We start from the raw sequence: 19,627 nt of genomic DNA on the forward strand, positions 1-19,627 counted from the left end.
CAGTTCAGTTCAGTCGCTCAGTCGTGTCTGACTCTTTGCAACCCCATGAACCACAGCACACCAGGCCTCCCTGTCCATGACCAACTGCTGGAGTCCACCCAAACCCATGTCCGTTGAGTTGGTGATGCCATCCAACCATCTCATCCTCTGTCGTCCCATTCTTCTCCTGCCCTCAATCTTTCCCAGCATCAGGGTCTTTTCAAATGAGTCGGCTCATGCATCAGTTGGCCAAAGTATTGGAGTTTCAGCTTCAACATCAGTCCTTCCAATGAACACCCAGGACTGATCTCCTTTAGGATGGACTGGTTGGATCTCCTTGCAGTCCAAGGGACTCTCAAGAGTCTTCTCCAACACCACAGTTCAAAAGCATCAATTCTTCGGCGCTGGAAATGACTTATTTCAAGCACATGACTACTCCGTAACCAATCACTAAATCTAAGGTTGAATACTCTCACCCACATGCAGCTTATGCTTAGTTTTGTGACAGGAATGGTGGAGAAGCCAGGCAAATTTTTTAAGCAAGTCTGTTTTTTAGTAAATGACTTTTTGTTTTGTTTTTTAAGAGGATTGTTGTCTGTGCCTGTGTCTACTCAAAGCGTTAGGATGGTGAGGTAGAAAGTGGGAAAGAAAAGGAAAATTGTTTTTTCTAACATAATGATAATGTTAAGCCATCCCCATTCCCACTTTTTGTCTGTTGAGAATCAACAAAAAGCAATTTATAATCAGAATTGAAGAGACTGCTTAAAGATCTCATTGTCTGTCACCTGGATTGCTGTAGTAGCCTCTGTATCATGTCTGTGAGTGAAGTGAAGTCACTCAGTCATGTCTGACTCTTTGTGACCCCACGGACTGTAGCCTACCAGGCTTCTCCATCCATAGGATTTTCCAGGCAAGAGTACTGGAGTGGGTTGCCATTTCCTTCTCCAGATATTGTAGTGAAATAATCTCACCTCAGAATTCTTTGGGTATAAGAGGTGTTTCTTCTGCCAGTCTTGCCTGTGCTCAGTTATGGAGCTGCATTTGTCTGGTGGCTAAGCTGGACTAGAATGTCCACTGTGGCCTTTCACAAGCCTGGTGCCTCAGCTGGAATGGCTGGCACAGCTGGAAAGCTTTGGTTCTCTTCCGCATGGCCTCTCTCCACATGATCTCTCTCATTCTCCAGGTTCCTGCCTCTAGTGGAATAATCAGGTCTTCTTTAAATAGTAATTGAGTTTTCAAGAAGCAGTACAAGCTATTAGGCCTCTTGAGGCCTCTTCTTGAAACATCCTGCCCATCATCAGAATGTTACTTCCACTATACTGTTAGTTAGAGTAAGCCAAAAGGCACGCTTTGAGTCAGTGTGGAAGGAGGCTACATGACGATATGAATATAGAGAAGCAAGATTCATTTGAGGCCATTTAGTAACAATCTGCCATAACTTCATAGCAGGTTTCCCTGCCTTTCCTTGCCCCCCTCAAATCTACTCTTAACACAGGAGGTCATACACTATTACTTCTCTGCCTAAACCCTATATCATTTCATTTTGAATAAAAGCCAAGGTCTTTTTATTGGCTTATGAGGCCCTGTATAATCCTTAGTCAGATTGGGATTTATAGTTCATCTGAAACACGAAGTACAAAGTAGGCAGTCTTGGACTTGTGTAGCAGTTCAAGAAAGCTATCAGCGTTCTGGGCTCTTCCTCTCTGCTTTGTCATCCTTGTTGTTTTTGTCTTATTGACCTATTACTGTCATAGGGTGGCTCCTGCACCTTTGCCTAGGCTTTGGGTCTGCGTTCTAGGCAAAAAGAAATGGGAAAGTGGAAGTTTTTTCCAAAATCCTGGGTGTCTCTTTGACAAGGATTTTCATATGACTACTTCTAGCTGCAAGGGAGTCTGGTAAAGTAAGAATTTTCTCTGCACTTTGTTGCATCTAACAAAATGGAAATTTTCTTAGTAAGAAAACAGAGGCTGGATATTATCTCTCAGTGCTATGAGCCAGGATCTATACTGTTGCTATAAAAGCTAGTCCTAGGCATAACTGTTATGAGACTTAGAAATAATACAGTCAAGGTAGTTATAATAATTCCATTGTACTGAAAAAGAAATTGAAGCTTTAGCATGGTTACAGTATCAGAATATATGCATGGCCAGTCTGCATATAAATGCTCAGTCCTTTCCATCACACTGTATTCAGACTGAACTTTTTGTTAAAACGCACGTGTGCACATGTGCACACGCATACACACAATATAGCCAACATTTGCTGCTTCTTCAGATTTTGTTTGGTTTTTGTGTCTGTCTTCCTTAATAAATTGAATACTTGAAAGAAAGTAGGATTGTGTCATTTCCATTATCTAGTACTCAGTGAATATTTGAATAAATGAAGTTTTGTTTTATTTCTTTTAAATGAAAAGATGGGAGAACCAAACATAATTTGGCAGATGGGCAAACAGGTAAAGAGATATAGGATAACATGCTTGGGTTGTATAACTAGACACAGATAGTTGGTGTTAATAGTGGCTTCTTGGTTTCTGGTGAGAGCATTCTCTTCTTAGATATGGAAGGTTGGATTAGGATGATATGAGAGAATAAGAGGAAATATGTCCTGCTGCTGTGGCTGCTGTGGCTGCTGCTGCTAAGTCACTTCAGTTGTGTCTGACTCTGTGCGACCCCATAGATGGCAGCCCATCAGGCTCCCCTGTCCCTGGGATTCTCCAGGCAAGAACACTGGAGTGGGTTGCCATTTCCTTTTCCAATGCATGCAAGTGAAAAGTGAAAGTGAAGTCGCTCAGTCAGTCGTTTCCAACTTTTAGCGACCCCATGGTCTGCAGCCTACCAGGCTCCTCTGTCCATGGGATTTTCCAGGCAAGAGTACTGGAGTGGGCTGCCATTGCCTTCTCCGTATGTCCTGCTAGTATCTCTGAATTAAGGCACATAATAGTCCTTACTTAATGCAAATCAGTAAAATAAAGGGAAATGGATACTCGTCTCAGAAGATGGTATGGAGTAAAAGTGCCCAAACTAGGGGTTAAGAGAATAATATGCTAAACATAGCCAGGTCACTGACTTCTGTTTGTGACCTTCCGTGCTTTGACCCTGCTTTCCTCAAAACTAAAATCAAGGGAGTTATACTACATGATCTTTGAAATCCCTTCTAGCTAAATAGTGTATGAATCCTTGTACCCACTGAGTTTTTATGGGTTCTTTAACATTTCTTGGCATCTATCAGGTCAGGCTGTTTCATATTTCTATAATATAGAGAAAGTAACAGCTTTTTCACTTCTTCTCTGGGAACTTGGCCAGTGAAAAGTAAACATCCTTTCCTGTTTCTCCCTAAATGAAGTACTTGGTCATAAGTGACAGACTTTTTTCTTCATTTTGTTCATTGAATGTGATCCTGTTCTTATTTTAATGTTTTTCTTAACTTCACTGTGCGTTTGTTGAAATATAGTAAATTGAAAATGTCAAGTCTATGTTTTAACCTACAGATCAGAATTTCAGTATTTTGTAAAGTAAAAATATTTGTGTTTATCAAATACATATTAACACATTTGTGTATTTGAAAATACTTGTCTGGCACATGATGTGGTCTAGTTATAATGAGTGGGATGTGTAGTCTCATCTTTTGCAGTAGAATTTTATTGACTTGAAATAGCCTAGTTAAATAATAGCAAATATACTGTAGAGTATAAGATATCATTATAAGTTTTTATACTTGCCAAAAGTGAAATAAAGGGAAAGTTACTTTTGATGTCTTTAAAAAATGTAATCCCCTCCTTATTAGACAGGCAACATATTAATTGTTCTAAAAATTGAGAAAATATGGGAAACTTTGAAGAACGAAAAGAAAATCCTTCTTAGTTTTTTTTTTTTTTTTTTTAGCTCAGACGTAATGTTTTAATCTCTCCCCTTCCAGTCTTTTTTTTTTTTTTCTATTCTTATTTTAAACATATTTTTAAAATAAAACTGTGTGTACATAGCAGCAATACACTGAGGTGGACATACTGCTGAGAAATAATAAACAGCATAAGTAAAAGAAACTTCTCTTTATTCCCCAGTCTGTTTGAAATTCTTTTGTTATGACACTTGGCATTTTGAACTTTCTCTTTTCTATATGTTGGTTTAAAGCCCTGCTACTTGTAAGTTTTGTATGGGAGTCTGTCTGTGCCCAGCATATATTATTATTTTAAAAATTACTGCATTTACCATTCTATATAGTAATTATCTTATTAGTTTACATTTGTCAAAGTAGAATTACTGGGTCAAAGGGAATCTCTATTTTAAAATTTCTTACATATTTCCAACTTTTATAAAGTCTTACAGCTTACAGCTGGATTATTGCCAACAGTATGATTAGAAAAGTCTGTCAATTTAAAAGGTAAAAATGGTACAGTCTGCGATAGCACAGGTTTTTTTTTCTTCAATAGAAATTAAAAAATACATGAAATTGAACAAGGGAATGATGTTAAAAAGTATAACGTGGGCACTGGCTTAGTTCATCTGTCATTTTCCCAAGAATGTTAATATTTTGAAGCAGCTGGGTTTTAGATTTTTTTAATTTTAGAGAAAGCCGTAGCAGTATATGAAGACCTTAAGATAAAGACTGAAAATCCTGTTTGATAGTTTGGAGCCTCTGTTGTTATTAAAGAATAGTCTTCTGTTGATCTCATTTGCAGATGAAAATACTTCTGTTCTCTTTGTTGTTTTTGCTGTTATATTCATTTATTTTATTTGCAACTCGGGATGACCTTCCAGTCTAAGGGTATATCATGCTTCAGTTCTGGAATATTCTCATGCATTTATTTCTCCATGTAGTGCTTCTCCCTCATTGTCTCTATTTTCTTATTCTGGAGCTCTTACTAGGTGGATTTGGATCCTCTCATTCTGTCTTCCAGGCCTTTTAATTTCTCTTATCACTTTATGATGAATTCAGAGTAATTCCTTCAAGTTATCTCTCTGCCAGTATACTAATTTATTAGTTTAGTCTAATCTGCTATTTAACCTATCCACTGAGTTTTTAACTTTGGTTCTTTGGAACACAGTCTAATTTTTGTTCTTTGTTTTTTACTCATTAAAGTCTCTAGTCCTCCTTTTATCTGTTTCGCTACATGAAATCTACTTAACCTAAAAATCATTTGCTTGTACTGCTATAAATCCCCAGTGTTAATTTTACTAATGGTTTCCTTGATTTTGGATTTGATCCATCTAATTTGAATGACTGCATTAAGGATATGAATGATATAAAATTTAAAGTACATTAAAAATAGGTAGGATGAGTCATGAAAGAGTTGAAATATTTTTTGAACAGTATTTTGTGATGGGATTTGGATTGATAGTGAAAGGAATAGGGTATAAGAAAAAAGACAGATGTGAAAAAATATAGCAGCAAAAATGTTAGATTAATTTATGTAGAATGGAGTGGCTAACTAAGCTTGTTGATTTCAGTGGTAATTAATGGTATTTATTTTTTGTATAGATGCCTGGAGAGTCATGAATACTATTAGGAGTTTAGTTTTATGTTTAGGATTAAGTTTGGTTTTTCCTTTTCCTTCCTTTTATCTCGTTACTTTCAGAACATATTAATGAATTTAAAAGGATGCTTGTGATTAGAAGATGGATCAAACTTTGCTTCCTTTTGAAAACATGAGAAAAGGTTACCTACCATTTATTTTGGAGGAAACCTGAAGTTCATTATAATAGGAGCACAAAGACTTGACTAGTGGATGAAAGTGAAACATTTGTAAACGTAAATTAATATAATGTTCCTACAGCCTTTCAGAGAACCTACTGTGACAGAGATTATCACTGAAGATTTTCACTGGTTAAATAGCTGTTTATTTTCCTGAGGCTGATTTATTTCACTGTGTTAAGATTATTATTACATTGCCTAGTACTGATTCCATTCATGATGTAATTGCTCTTATTATTTTTTAGGGTAGAGACATAATTTAATAGATGAAATATCTCATTTCGGTGTTCCAAATGGAAGAAAATTATATTTTCCAATAACTTTCACAATTTATTGCAACTAAAATTTTCAGGAAAGGAGTAATAGTACTGTAACCTTTCCTATCAGCTGTTAGGGGGCATAGTTTATCTTCAGTTCAGTTCAGTAGCTCAGTGGTATCCAACTCTTTGCAACCCCATGGACTGTAGCATGCCAGGCCTCCCGGTAGATCACCAATTCCCGGAACCTACTCAAACTTATATTCATTGTGTTGGTGATGCCATCCAACCATCTTATACTCTGTTGCCAACTTCTCCTCCCCCTACAATCTTTCCCAGCAACAGGGTCTTTTCAAATGAGTTGGTTCTTCACATCAGGTGGCCAAAGTATTAGAGTTTCAGTTTCACCATCAGTCCTTCCAGTGAATATTCAGGACTGATTTCCTTTAGTATAGACTGGTTGGATCTCCTTGCAGTCCAAGGGACTCTTAAGTCTTCTCCAACACAGCAGTTCATAGGCATCAGTTCTTTGGCTCTCAGCTTTCTTTATAGTCCAAACTCTCACATCCATGCATGACTACTGGAAAACCCATAGCTTTGACTACACAGAACTTTGTTGGTAAAGAACTTTGTTGGTATCTGCTTTTTAATATGCTGTCTAGGGTGGTCATGGCTTTTCTTCCAAGGAGCAAGCATCTTTTGATTTCATGGCTGCAGTCACCATCTGTAGTGATTTTGAAGCCCCTCCCCCAGCCCCAAAAATAAAGTCTGTCACTGTTTTCACTGTTCCCCCATCTGTTTGCCATGGAGTGATGAGGTCGGATGCCATAATTTTAATTTTTAGAATGTTGAGTTTTAAGCCAACTTTTTCACTCTTCCCTTTCACTTTCATCAAGAGGCTCTTTAGTTCATCTTCACTTTCTGCCATAAGGGCGGTGTCATCTCTGTATCTGAGGTTATTGATATTTCTCCTGGCAGTCTCGATTCCAGCTTGTGCTTCATCCAGCCTGGCATTGAGTGCAGCACTTTCACAGCATCATCTTTTAGGATTTGAAATAGCTCAACTGGAATTCCATCACCTCCACTAGCTTTGTTCGTAGTGATGCTTCCTAAGGCCCACTTGACTTCACATTCCAGGATATCTGGCTCTAGATGAGTGATCACACCATCATGATTATCCAGGTCGTGAAGACAGATCTTTTTTGTATAGTTCTTCTGTGTATTCTTGCCACCTCTTCTTAATATCTTCTGTTTCTGTTAGGTCCATACCATTTCTGTCCTTTATCGAGCCCATCTTTGCATGAAATGTTCCCTTGGTATCTCTGATTTTCTTGAAGAGATCTCTAGTCTTTCTCATTCTATATTTTTCCTCTTATTTTTTTGCATTGATCACTGAGGAAGGCTTTCTTATCTCTCCATGCTATTCTTTGGAACTCTGCATTCAAATGTGTATATCTTTTCTTTTCTCCTTTGTTTTTAGCATCTCTTCTTTTCACAGCTATTTGTAAGGCCTCCTCAGACAACCATTTTGCCTTTTTGCATTTCTTTTCCTTGGGGATGGTCTTGATCACTGCCTCCTGTATAATGTCACGAACCTCCGTCCATAGTTCTTCACGCACTCCGTCTATCAGATCTAATCCATTGAATCTATTTGTCACTTCCACTGTATAATTGTAAGGGATTTGATTTAGGTCATGCCTGAGTGATCTAGTGGTTTTCCCTACTTTTTTCAATTTAAATCTCAGTTTGGCAATAAGGAGTTCATGATCTGAGCCACAGTCAACTCCTGGTCTTGTTTTGCTGACTGTATAGAGCTTTTCCATCTTTGACTGCAAAAAATATAATCAGTCTGATTTTGGTGTTGACAATCTGGTGATGTCCATGTGTAGAGTCTTCTCTTGTGTTTTTGGAAGAGGGTGTTTGCTATGACCAGCGCAGTCTCGTGGTAAAATTCTGTTATTCAGTTCAGTTCAGTTGCTCAGTCATGTCCGACTCTTTGCGACCCCATGAACCGCAGCATGCCAGGCCCCCTGTCCGTCACCAACCCCCAGAGTCCACCCAAACCCATGTCCATCGAGTTGGTGATGCCATCCAACCATCTTATCCTCTGTCATGCCCTTCTGCCCTCAATCTTTCCTAACATCAGGGTCTTTTCAAATAAATCAGCTCTTTGCATCAGGTGGCCAAAGTATTGGAGTTTCAGCTTCAACATCAGTCCTTCCAATTAACAACCAGGACTGATCTCCTTTAGGATGGATTGGTTGGATCTCCTTGCAGCCCAAGGGACTCTCAAGAGTCTTCTCCAATACCACAGTTCAAAAGCATCAATTCTTCGCCACTCAGCTTTCGTCACAGTCCAACTTTCACACCCATACATGACCACTGGAAAAACCATAGCCTTGACTAGACGGACCTTTGTTGGCAAAGTAATGTCTCTGCTTTTCAATATGCTATCTTAGGTTGATCGTAACTTTCCTTCCAAGGAGTAAGCATCTTTTAATTTCATGGCTGCAGTCACCATCTGCTATAGTTTATCTTAAATTTTTGATTATGTTGTATTTATCTCCTGTTCCTGTCCAAAAGGTATTTGAGCCATGTCACAACAGAAGATGGGAGTAAAATATGGTTACTAAAAATCCTTTTAGGAAAGGAATCAAACATGGTAACTACATATGGTTTACATCTAATATCTAATTCTAACCAGTATAGTTGCTGTGATTGAATATTAATTTTGCCTTTGAGCTTCCTGGACTATGAATTCTCTTTATCAGAAAGAGGAAAGCATGACTTCCGTAGCAGTGATAGATTTTCCTGAATTCTGAAAGAAGAATATTAAATAATTATATCCTAATCAACAAATCATTAAGAAAACAAAACAGAACCACTCTGCCAGGCGTAAACTCTGCTGTCAAATTGTTCACAGTCTTTGGAGTTGTCAGATAAGAAAAGGAATACTTGTTTAAATAAAATCCACATTATCAGAGTACACAGGAGAGAGGCATTTAATCTAAATTCTAAGAGAGGGCATAGGCAGGAAATTCTTTTCCAGGGAAAAATTATCGTAAACTTTGAGACAAAATTAAAGTTGACTAAGAAAAGAAGGGACTAGGAAGAGATAATTGAAGGAAGAAGGAAACCATTACACCCTAAAGATGCAGCATGTGTAGTAGCTAAGCCAGAAGAGGTTGTCTTTGGCAGTTAATACCTGTAATTTGATATGATTGGAGTTTAGGGAGCAAATTGAAAAGAAGTAGGAGTTGAAGTTGCCCAAGGGTAACTGGGTAATTGTGTGTGTGTGCGCGCGCGTGTGTGTGGTTGTTTTTGGGTTTTGGCTTGTTTGTTTTTCTTTTGTTTTTGAAAGTGATAGTCCTTGTCTGACTCTTCCTGACTTCATGGACTGTAGCCCTCCAAGCTCCTTCATCCATGGATTTATCCAGACAGAAATACTGGAGTGGATTGCCATACCCTTCCCCAAGGGATTGTCCCAACCCAGGGATCCAACCCAGGTTTCCCACGTTGCAGGCAGATTCTTTACCATTTGAGCTATCCAGGAACCCCCTTTTGTTTTTATTAGCCTTTAAATATTAGTACCACGACTTCCAAACCCTGCCATAGAACTCTGTGGGGTGCCTCAGCAAACTCTCAGGAAGCTGCAGTATACTTTAAAAATTTCAAGGAAACACAGTGATACCATTCGTTGCATACCATGTGAGCTAACCAGAGTCTGTAAAACTTCAATATTAAGGTTATTCTACAACCCATATGTACTGGCAGAATAGGAGATCAAGGTGGGAATGTCCAATCTGATTTCAAGTTTTGAGAAATTCCAAGTTACCCAGTGGGCAGATCCTGTTAATAAGCAACTAGTTATTAAAGAATGAAATAAAAATTAATTTTTCTTTCAATGTGTATTATTTTAAACAGATACTAAGTTATTATAAGTATTGATTAAGTTATTTAGACTTACTACTTAATAAATGGAATTGTTAGGTATTTCTTTATACCCCTAGTCTATGGGGCATAAAGAAAAAATTTCCTAAGACACTTAAGTTCTGGATTAGTACCTAGTATTAAAGTACAGATTTGTGAAAGCAATTCATGTGGTATTTTCTAAGTCTATAAAGATAGAAGCAAAAATATCAGTTAGCTTAAACTTCTTCATTTAAGAATTGTTTGCCTCAGTTTACTTTACCTGAAGCTAGACTACTTTACCTGAAGCTAGACAACAGAAATTTGGGATTTTCTGTTTTTATAATAGTCCTTCGTATTTGATGACCAGTCAAAGGTGTATTTATAAAGTTTGGGAACTGAAGAAATAGATGATAGGACTTACATTCCATTATAAATAGTGACAAACCTAATAGACATTTTAGTCCAGATAGATCACTTTGTTTGTATTTAAGGCCAGTTGGTGTAGATCACCTATTTCAAGAATTTGTAAGAGCTATGATACCTAGAAATTATACTTACAGATATGAAATCTTATTTGTTCTCCTCTTTTTTGTTTTTGGTCAGAGTTTCAAAGGAGTTCTTGGCCCTAAAAGTTTAAGAACAAGTTTATACATCAACTATATACTTCATTTTTGGGCTTCCCAGGTGGCGCTTGTTAAAGAACCCTGCCTATCGATGCAGGAGACAAGAGACTCAGGTTCAGTCCCTGGGTTGGGAAGATCCCCTGAAAGAAGGCGTGGAAACTCACTCCAGTATTCTTACCTGGAGAATCTCATGGGCCAAGGAAACTAACTGGTGGGCTATGGTCCGTAGGGTCTCAGAGAGTTGGGCACAACTGAAGCGACTTGGCACACACATACTTCATTTTTTGCATAGTATGCCTGTTGGCACCAGGTAAATTCGTACCAAAGCCAAGACAAAGTCCTGGTCTTTGCATCTGTTAACTCACTATTTTGCAAAATACATGTTTTTCAGAGGTTAAGAATTAGACATAATTCTTGCACCAAGAATTTAAATAGAAATAATTTTATGGGTGTGATGAATTCTCAAAAAAATAAAAGAAAATCTTTTAATTGCTTAAATCTGTGGTTCAAAAGATGCATAAAAGGGTGAACATCTCTTCTGTATCCTTCACAAACTTAACTCCTCGTCCAAAAGGTAAAAGTTAACTTAAAAAACCAGTAGTGTTATAGTATTCGAATTTAAAATAGTGAATGATGTATCAGTACGAATAGCCAGAACATGTTTTCTTGTTTTAAATATGGATTAGATGTGCTTACCTGATTTGATTTTCATTTTAAGATGAATAATTGATACTTTGTATTCTCTTAGCTTCTATCAGTAGGATATGGTTTAGACATTTTTTTTTAGTAGTTATTTTTATGTGATGTCAACCAAATTATCAATTGGGATAGTTAGCCATGAGATACATAGAGTTCTGAAATAGTTTTCCCAAGCCCTAATGCTTTTAATTGCTTAACTAAAAAGTGGTCATAAGGATATAATTTTATTTTTGCAAATATTATTTTATTTTTAAGAGATTTCTTATAGAAGATAAAATAGAATTTCATCTTACCTATGGAATTTAATAATAATCTTTACTTATTAAGTGACTATATACTGAGCCAGGAATTTTATTTGAAATTTCACATACGATATTTTAAATTACCATGTTACCTCTGAAAACTGCCTAATATTTAGATGTTGCAGGCATTTAAACTGAGTATTTGAAAGGTTAAATAACTTGCTCAACATTCACTGGGTAGGTGCTGCTGGAATCTAATTTGGGCTTGTGGAATATCAAACATCCACTGTTTTTAAAGCCCAAAGATGCCTTTATGTGCAGATGTGTTTATTTTAATGTAAATTTGTCCGGTAGTGCTATTTAGTGATTGGGCAGAGATTTTGAAGAATTGCCTTTAGTACAGTTTTATTCTTATACTGAATATTTTACTGAGCAAATAACTTTTTCTAAACTCCCACATTTGTATGTTTTTTTTTTTTTTGTAGAGCGATTCCCGAAGTCTTCCTTTTTCTGAGAATGTGAGTGCTGTTCAAAAATTAGACTTTTCAGATACAATGGTGCAACAGAAATTGGATGATATCAAGGATCGAATTAAGAGAGAAATAAGGAAAGAACTGAAAATCAAAGAAGGAGCTGAAAATCTGAGAAAAGTCACAACAGATAAAAAAAGTTTGGCTTATGTGGACAACATTTTGAAAAAATCAAATAAAAAATTAGAAGAATTACATCACAAGCTACAGGAACTAAATGCACATATTGTTGTATCAGATCCAGAAGATGTTACAGGTATTTTATTTGATGTTTATATAGTGTACTAACAAGAATGTATTATTTTACAAATAGTAAGATTTTTGCCATATATAGTCTTTAGCCTTAACGAAAGTACAGGGGCTATATTTTCTCCTACAGTTAAGGTCTTATTTATATTTTATTCAGAAGTGCATTGAGTTGATGGATGTGAAGATTAAAATATTTACTTAGAGATGAGTAATTCTGCTGTCTATTCTCTTACTCTCTGTCACTAAGACATTACTTATTTTCCATATTTGTGTTTTGTATTGGATCAACCACATGCTCTTACCTGATTCATTCTTGTGATCAGCAGCACGAGTTTGCCAGATGACTTTTTAAAGTTGAAAATGCACTGTATGACCAAGGGATATTTTTATTTTTTTGCAAATGTCGTTGTTCAAACCTGTGACCTCTGTTCTTTGTGCTCTAAGTGACTGAATTAACACCTTACACTACCAGGCGTTTTGTTTAAAAAAGAAGAGAAACATTTAAAAAGCCAAGCATTATTTTTTTTCCTTCAGTATAGAAAATGAAAGGAAAATACAACCTATAAGTCCAGCTTAAGATCAGAATTTCTAAACAATAGAATTAACAGATGTTCATGTTGGAAATTTTTCAAATGGTACAGAAAGTAAAAATAGAAAAATGACCTCTATCCAGTCTAGGCCCTCTCCCTAAAGGTAGTATTGCTTTTTTGTTGTATATCCTTACAGAAAGAAAAGTCTGTATTTGTATCACTGTTCATCCATTTATATTTATACATTCTTTCTAAACCTTTTTACTTAACAAATCATATAAGACACATTTGATCTAATAGTTTTGTCTTTGCAAAGAAAATATTGTAAACTAGTAATTTAATGTCTACAATCCTTAGTTTATTTATTTGCAAAGACAAAGAGTGGTATATGTAGAATGATGTATCTAGCACCATAGAAATTTTAGAAGAACCTGTGTGATTAGCTAAGAAAAAATGATATAAGTAAAATTAAAGTGAAGGAAGTAGATAAATTTGATTAAGATCCATAAATTGCCAGTCTTAAATGTTGTACTTCTGATATTCCATGTACTTGATAGAACTTGTTTTAATACATTCCTTTCAACATCTGGGACTTACCTTAGGGGTTTCATTTGGAGATTCAATGTAGAGATTTTAATCATGTAAGAATAATTAAATCTTAAAAGTGAAAGAAATCATAAACCAGTCTTCTTATTTTAGAGCTGAAATAATCCCAAAGATGTAAATTAATTTGCCCAGAATTACAAAACTAGCTAAAGAACTCTTCAGTCTAGTATTTTTTTATCCACATGTTCAATAATTACATTATAAATGGAAATTTGTATTATGAAATGCTTTTTTTAGCAATATCATATAAACTTGGAAATAGCCTGTTCTGCTGGAACTCTGCCGAGCTCTACATTCTTTGCCCATTACTTCTTTAGGAGAGTTCTAAAATAAGAAGCTGTGCTGGAGCTTTAAACTCCATTTAGAGAAAACATTTTGCTAATCACGGAATACCAATAACTCCCTTCTAATTGGAATATAAAAGTGTTTTTGTTACACAGAGATAGCCCATTTGGTTTCCCAAGTCATTTTTAAAACAACTTTACTGAAGTATATAAATTACTTCTGATAAAACGCACATATTTTAAGAATATGATTTGATGTGTTTTAACAAATGTCTATATCCAGGTAACCATCACTACAGCTAGGGATCCTGACCATCACTTCAGTGGTTCTCATATAGTATACATAATAGTCCCCGTCGGGTCTCTGATTCCCATCCCAGGGTTTAGGTAACCACTGGTTTGCCTACTATCACTTTAGATTAGACTTGTCTTTCCTAGAGTTTCATATGAAGAAATGACCTTATAGACCTTCTGTCAGATTTCTATTCTACCTCAACACTCAATTTGGATATTGCTGAACCCTTCCTTGACTTTCTCTGATTATTTATTCTCTACTCTGCTTTGTCCACTCATTGTTGTATTATGTTGTATTACAATTTATTTCTGCACATTTTAATAGTACTTACTAAACTGTATGATCCTTGAGGACAGGACCATTGTTTTTATTCAGATATTTTCAAGGTTTATCATAAAAGAGTGGAACATAGTAGGTGTTTAGTTGTGAATATTATATCTCAAAAAAATCCCAGTAAATAACAATCTTATATTAGTTTTTATAGTTACAATGATACCAAACCATAATTTATCATGGTATTTTATTTAATAACTTGGGGAATAAAACCATAAATAAAGTTTTAGGATAAATATTTCCAGAAACTTTCTTTGCTGTTCATTTGACTTATCAGATAATTACAGGGCAGATGTTCTATGAAACATTTCTACTGTTACTTCTTAATGCTTAAGTTTGTTGCAGTGAACTTGACAAGTTGGTTAAAATTTGAATGTATTAAAAAAATAGTTCTCTTTGCAAATGCCATATGCACACATCTTGGTGATAAGTTTTTTTTTTTTTTTTGCTTTGTTTTGTTTTCATTTTCTCTTTTACTTGACTGCATTAAAATCAACAAAAGCACAGAGGATTAAGGTAGTTGATCATTAATTTTACGTCAGATTGCCATGGAATTTTATGTTTTACATCATATACTAAAGTGGACAAAATCATTTAACTTGATTAGATCTGCCATAAAGAGTGAAGGACCTGGAGTTTGCTTTCAGTTCTCTAAAGTATGTGGATTAATAAGTATGTGCAGAAGTATTTGGCTAATTCCTGTTGACTTGAGGGTATGTGAGCAGAATGAATGATTCAAGGAGAGAAGGATAGAATATAAATTTGCATTGTATATATGATTGCCATGTAAGCAGTTAGGAGACCTGCTTTTAACTCACTTCTGCAACAATTAACTCCTTTAGCCATTAGTTTCTAATTTGTAAAATAAAGACATTTATCAGATAAAGTTTAAGACGTTAGCCATAAAAGTCTCTGAAATATTGCTTATTATAATGTGAAAATGATCATTTGAAACTGTTAATGTCTAAAATATATGTGTTTGTTTATTCTTGAGTAGCCAAAAGTGCATTTTTTTTATGTTCTCTTCATGTTTATGGTACTATAAACTTCCTATTCACCTTCCATAATACTTATAGGATAGTCTCATGGAGTATTGTTATTATTCCCACTTGGAAATTAGAAATGTATTGTAAAATGAGGCTGACTGTACTTTGTGAAAAAAGTTTTGGATCTCTGTAAAGTGGATTTGTAATCTAGGTCATAGTTGATAACTATAACTCTAAATATTTAAGAAAGAACTGATTTTCTGAATCTTTGGAATCTTGTACGTTATCCCTAAAGAAGAGGACAAGAATATTTCTCATATTTTATTAGGTATAACTAATAATTTGTATAGTTTAAATCCCTCTGTTTTTACCTTATTTCCTTCTCTTGCCCTCTTCCCATTTCCATTTTCTCCTACCCCAACAAGCTTAGATTGATTTTTTGCCATTTGAGGTGGGGAATATTTTCTTTAATATGTAGAATATTCAGAAAGGAAGTATTGATTTAGTATAGAACTAATAGTGTTGGAATTTTGTGTGTGGTTTTGTTTGTTTGTTTTGGCCAAAGCGCATAGCATGCATTATCTTAGTTCCCCAACCAGGGATTGAACCCACGGCCTCTGCAGTGGAAGCACAGAGTCCTAACTATCGGACTGTCAGGAAATTCTCTGGAATTTTTTGGAATTAACTTTGGAAACTTCTCAGTTTCTGAGCTGTATCTGTATCAAGGGAGCCAACTTAGTAACTAGAATGTAGTTTATGAAGTCTTTCTCAAATGAGTACAAGTGAGAATTTAAATTTCTTTTTTATAATTGGCCTATCCACCTAAATGTAGCATAGAAATTATAGTTGACTTTTATGTTTATGAAAATGTGTAGCTTGATTTATTATGCTATTTCTACATAATCCTTATTTCTGATTGAATTTCTCATTTTGAGGTAAGCATATGTTGAATTAAGTTGTGAACTCCTAAGGAAAGGATTGCCATTAGGTTGGTAACTATAATCATTAATTAACAAGTCACTTTTAATGCCTCTGGGTTTATTTTCTTGTCTTTAAAATCATGGAATTAGTTGATTCATAGACATCTAATATGTGAATTCTTGATGATATATTTTTTAAAGTTAATACACAGTAAAACGGATTCTTCCTGAGTGCCTCATTCAATGAATTTTGATACACAGATAGGTTCATCTAAATACCTCCACAATCAGGAGAAAGGGCAGTAGTATCCCTTTGTAGTCACACCCTCTTCCTACTCCATATCCCTTGGCAACCACTGATCTGTCCTCTGTCACTTACAGTTTGCTTTTCAAGAATATCATATAAATGCAGCCATAAAGTTTATAACCTTTTAAGTCTGACTTCTTTCACTTAGCATATTTCTGTGTGAGAGTCATCTAGATTACTGTGTTTAGCAACAGTTTATTCTTTTTTACTGCTGAGTAGTAGTCCATCATATAGATGCACCACAGTTTATTTATCCATTCTTCTACCAGGAACTTTAGCGTTCTTTTAAATTTTTTGGCAGTTATCAGTAAAGCTGCTATAACTGACCATTAACAGGTTTTTGTTTGAACATGTTTTCAGTCCACCTTGGTAAAAACTTAGGTGTGTGACTGCTAAATCATATATTAATATGTTTGATAATATAAGAAACTGCCAAAGTGGTTGTATTATTTTTCCAGAGTGTCTATATTATTTTTTATTCTCACCAGCAATATATGAGAGTTCCAATTGTTCCACATCCTCTCCAGCACTTGGTATTGTTAATGTATTATTTTAAGCCATCTAACTGGTAAGTAGTCATTGACCATATATATTATAGTAATTAGGAGAGGAAAGAAGAAAAAATGGCACCATCTTAAGCAGAATTTATGAAAGAATTGTGCATGCTGTAGGTACAGAATGTAGGCCTTTTCTACCAAGAGTTAGGCAATAAGCAGTTTTTGAACATTAAGGTGTCATTTAACAGATGAATGCAGTTATGAAATTTTAATGCCTAAGTTGCTTATTTTAAACAAAAAAAATTACAGCCCACAATCTTGTTTCTTTTTTTCTTAATCTCAAGATCATCAACTAAGTTTTGTTTATTTCATATCTGTATCACCTAACATCATGCCTGAGAGTAAGCAGATCCTCATTACCTGTTTGTTGAATAATCAAAATGAGTTATCTTTTAAGTCTGTATATTAAAAAGCAGTCTTTGAGCTGCAGATTGATCAAAGACTGTCAAACTCAGCTTTGTGCTTCTCCCTGAATCTTAAGTTGCATTGGATTTGTTGCTAAAAAAGCTCCATTTTCCCATCTCCTATGTGAGTTGGCCAGGGTGTAGTCTAGATGTTTCTGCCACATGCCAGATCACCCTTAGAGCTCAGAAGGTTTTATAGCTACCGAGTGGTTCTATCCAGCTTCCCTGGTGGTTCAGCCAGTAAAGAATCCACCTGCAATGCGGGAGATCTGGGTTTGATCCCTGGGCTGGGAAGATTCCCTGGAGAAGGGCATAGCAACCAACTCCAATATTCTTGACTGGAGAATCCCCATGGACAGAGGAGCCTGGCAGGCTACAATCCATGTGATAGCAAAGAGTCTGACATGACTAAACACAGCACAGCACAGTGGTTCTGTCATTTCTTAGAGATTTTTTTCCCTATGTTTTGACTCCAAGCTTTAGTCGTCAGTTTTGTTTTCACAGTTGGAGCTCAGTTTCTGGCTTTTATAAATTAGCTCTGGGCCTTCTCGGTACTTCATTCCTTTTTAGTGCTGAATGGTATTCCATTATATGAATATACTATGTTTTTCTTAGTTATTCACCAGTTGATGAGACATCTGGGTTGTTTCCATAGTTGACCTTTTATTATGATGATGATGATGATGATGATACTGCTGATACGAACATTCACATAAAACTTTTATATAAACTTATCTTTATGTAGGTATTTAACTTTTCTAGAGCATTTTATTTCTTCATGTGGATTTAAGTTACCGGCTGGTGCCATTTCTTCTCAATCTGAAAAACTTTTAATATTTCTTGTAAGAAAGATCAGATAGCAATAAATCCCCGCTATCTTTGTTTAAGTGGGAATTATTTCACCTTCCTTTTTGAAGGATAGTTTTGCTGGATATAGAATTGTTGGTTACCGGTTTTTCCATCTAGGACTTTGACTTTGTCATCCCACTTCTGGTGGTCCTGTATCCTTTCATATGAGGAGTCTGGTGTTGATAGTTATTGCTCTGTATGTAGCGAGTCTTTTTCCTCTTGCTGCTTTCAAGATTTTCCTCTTTGTTTTCAGTTTTTAATGCTTTGACTACGATGAACTTAGGTGTGAATTTCTTTGTATTTATCTGGGGCTTCTTAGGTGTGTGGATTAATGGTTTTCATCAAATTATGAAACTTTCTGGCTTTCATACATTTTTTTCTCCTTTTTCTGTTGCTGGTATTTCTGCTTAATTAAAAAGCATCACTACAAACAAAGCTAGTGGAGGTGATGGAAGTCCAGTTGAGCTATTTCAAATCCTGAAAGATGATGAGCTGAAAGTGCTGCACTCAGTATGCCAGCAAATTTGGAAAACTGAGCAGTGGCTTCAGGACTGGAAAACGTCAGTTTTCATTCCAATCCCAAAGAAGGGAAATGCCAAAGAATGCTCAAACTACCGCACAATTGCACTCATCTCACACACTAGTAATGTAATGGTTAAAATTCTTCAAGCCAGGCTTCAGCGATATGTGAACCGTGAACTTCCAGATGTTCAAGCTGGTTTTAGAAAAGGCAGAGGAACCAAAGATCAAATTGCCAACGTCCGCTGGATAACGGAAAAAGCAAGAGAGTTCCAGAAAAACATCTATTTCTGCTTTCTTGACTATGCCAAAGCCTTTGACTGTGTGGATCACAATAAACTGTGGAAAATTCTGAACGAGATGGGCATACCAGACCACCTGACCTGCTTCTTGAGAAACCTCTATGCAGGTCAGGAAGCAACAGTTAGAACTGGACATGGAACAACAGACTGGCTCCAAATAGGAAAAGGAGTACATCAAGGCTGTATATTGTCACCCTGCTTATTTAACTTATATGCAGAGTACATCATGAGAAACCCTGGGCTGGAAGAAGCACAAGCTGGAATCAAGACTGTCAAGAGAAATATCAATAACCTCAGATATGCAGATGACACCACCCTTATGGCAGAAAGTGAAGAGGAGCTAAAAAGCCTCTTCATGAAAGTGAAAGAGGAGAGTAAAAAAGTTGGCTTAAAGCTCAGCATTCAGAAAACAAAGATCATGGCATCTGGTCCCATCACTTCATGGCAAATAGATGGGGAAACAGTGGAAACAGTGTCAGACTTTATTTTATGGGCTCCAGATTCACTGCAGATGGTGATTGCAGCCATAAATTTAAAAGACGCTTACTCCTTGGAA

At 35.9% G+C, this 19,627-nt stretch overlaps 1 protein-coding gene across 3 annotated transcripts in view; it reads left to right on the forward strand.

The window, feature by feature from the left end:
* Positions 1 to 19,627, forward strand: part of PKN2 (protein kinase N2) — a 142,918-nt gene that overhangs the window by 38,164 nt on the left and 85,127 nt on the right. For 2 of the 3 annotated variants that reach the window (XM_069596799.1, XM_069596809.1), the window contains exon 2: positions 11,886 to 12,186. In XM_069596799.1, coding sequence (XP_069452900.1) covers positions 11,886 to 12,186 — 301 coding nt within the window. The remainder of the gene's footprint in view (positions 1 to 11,885; positions 12,187 to 19,627) is intronic. The other variant, XM_069596813.1, reaches the window with a different exon arrangement.

This window comes from Ovis canadensis, chromosome 1, assembly GCF_042477335.2.
Source record: "Ovis canadensis isolate MfBH-ARS-UI-01 breed Bighorn chromosome 1, ARS-UI_OviCan_v2, whole genome shotgun sequence".
Taxonomy (NCBI): domain Eukaryota; kingdom Metazoa; phylum Chordata; class Mammalia; order Artiodactyla; family Bovidae; genus Ovis; species Ovis canadensis.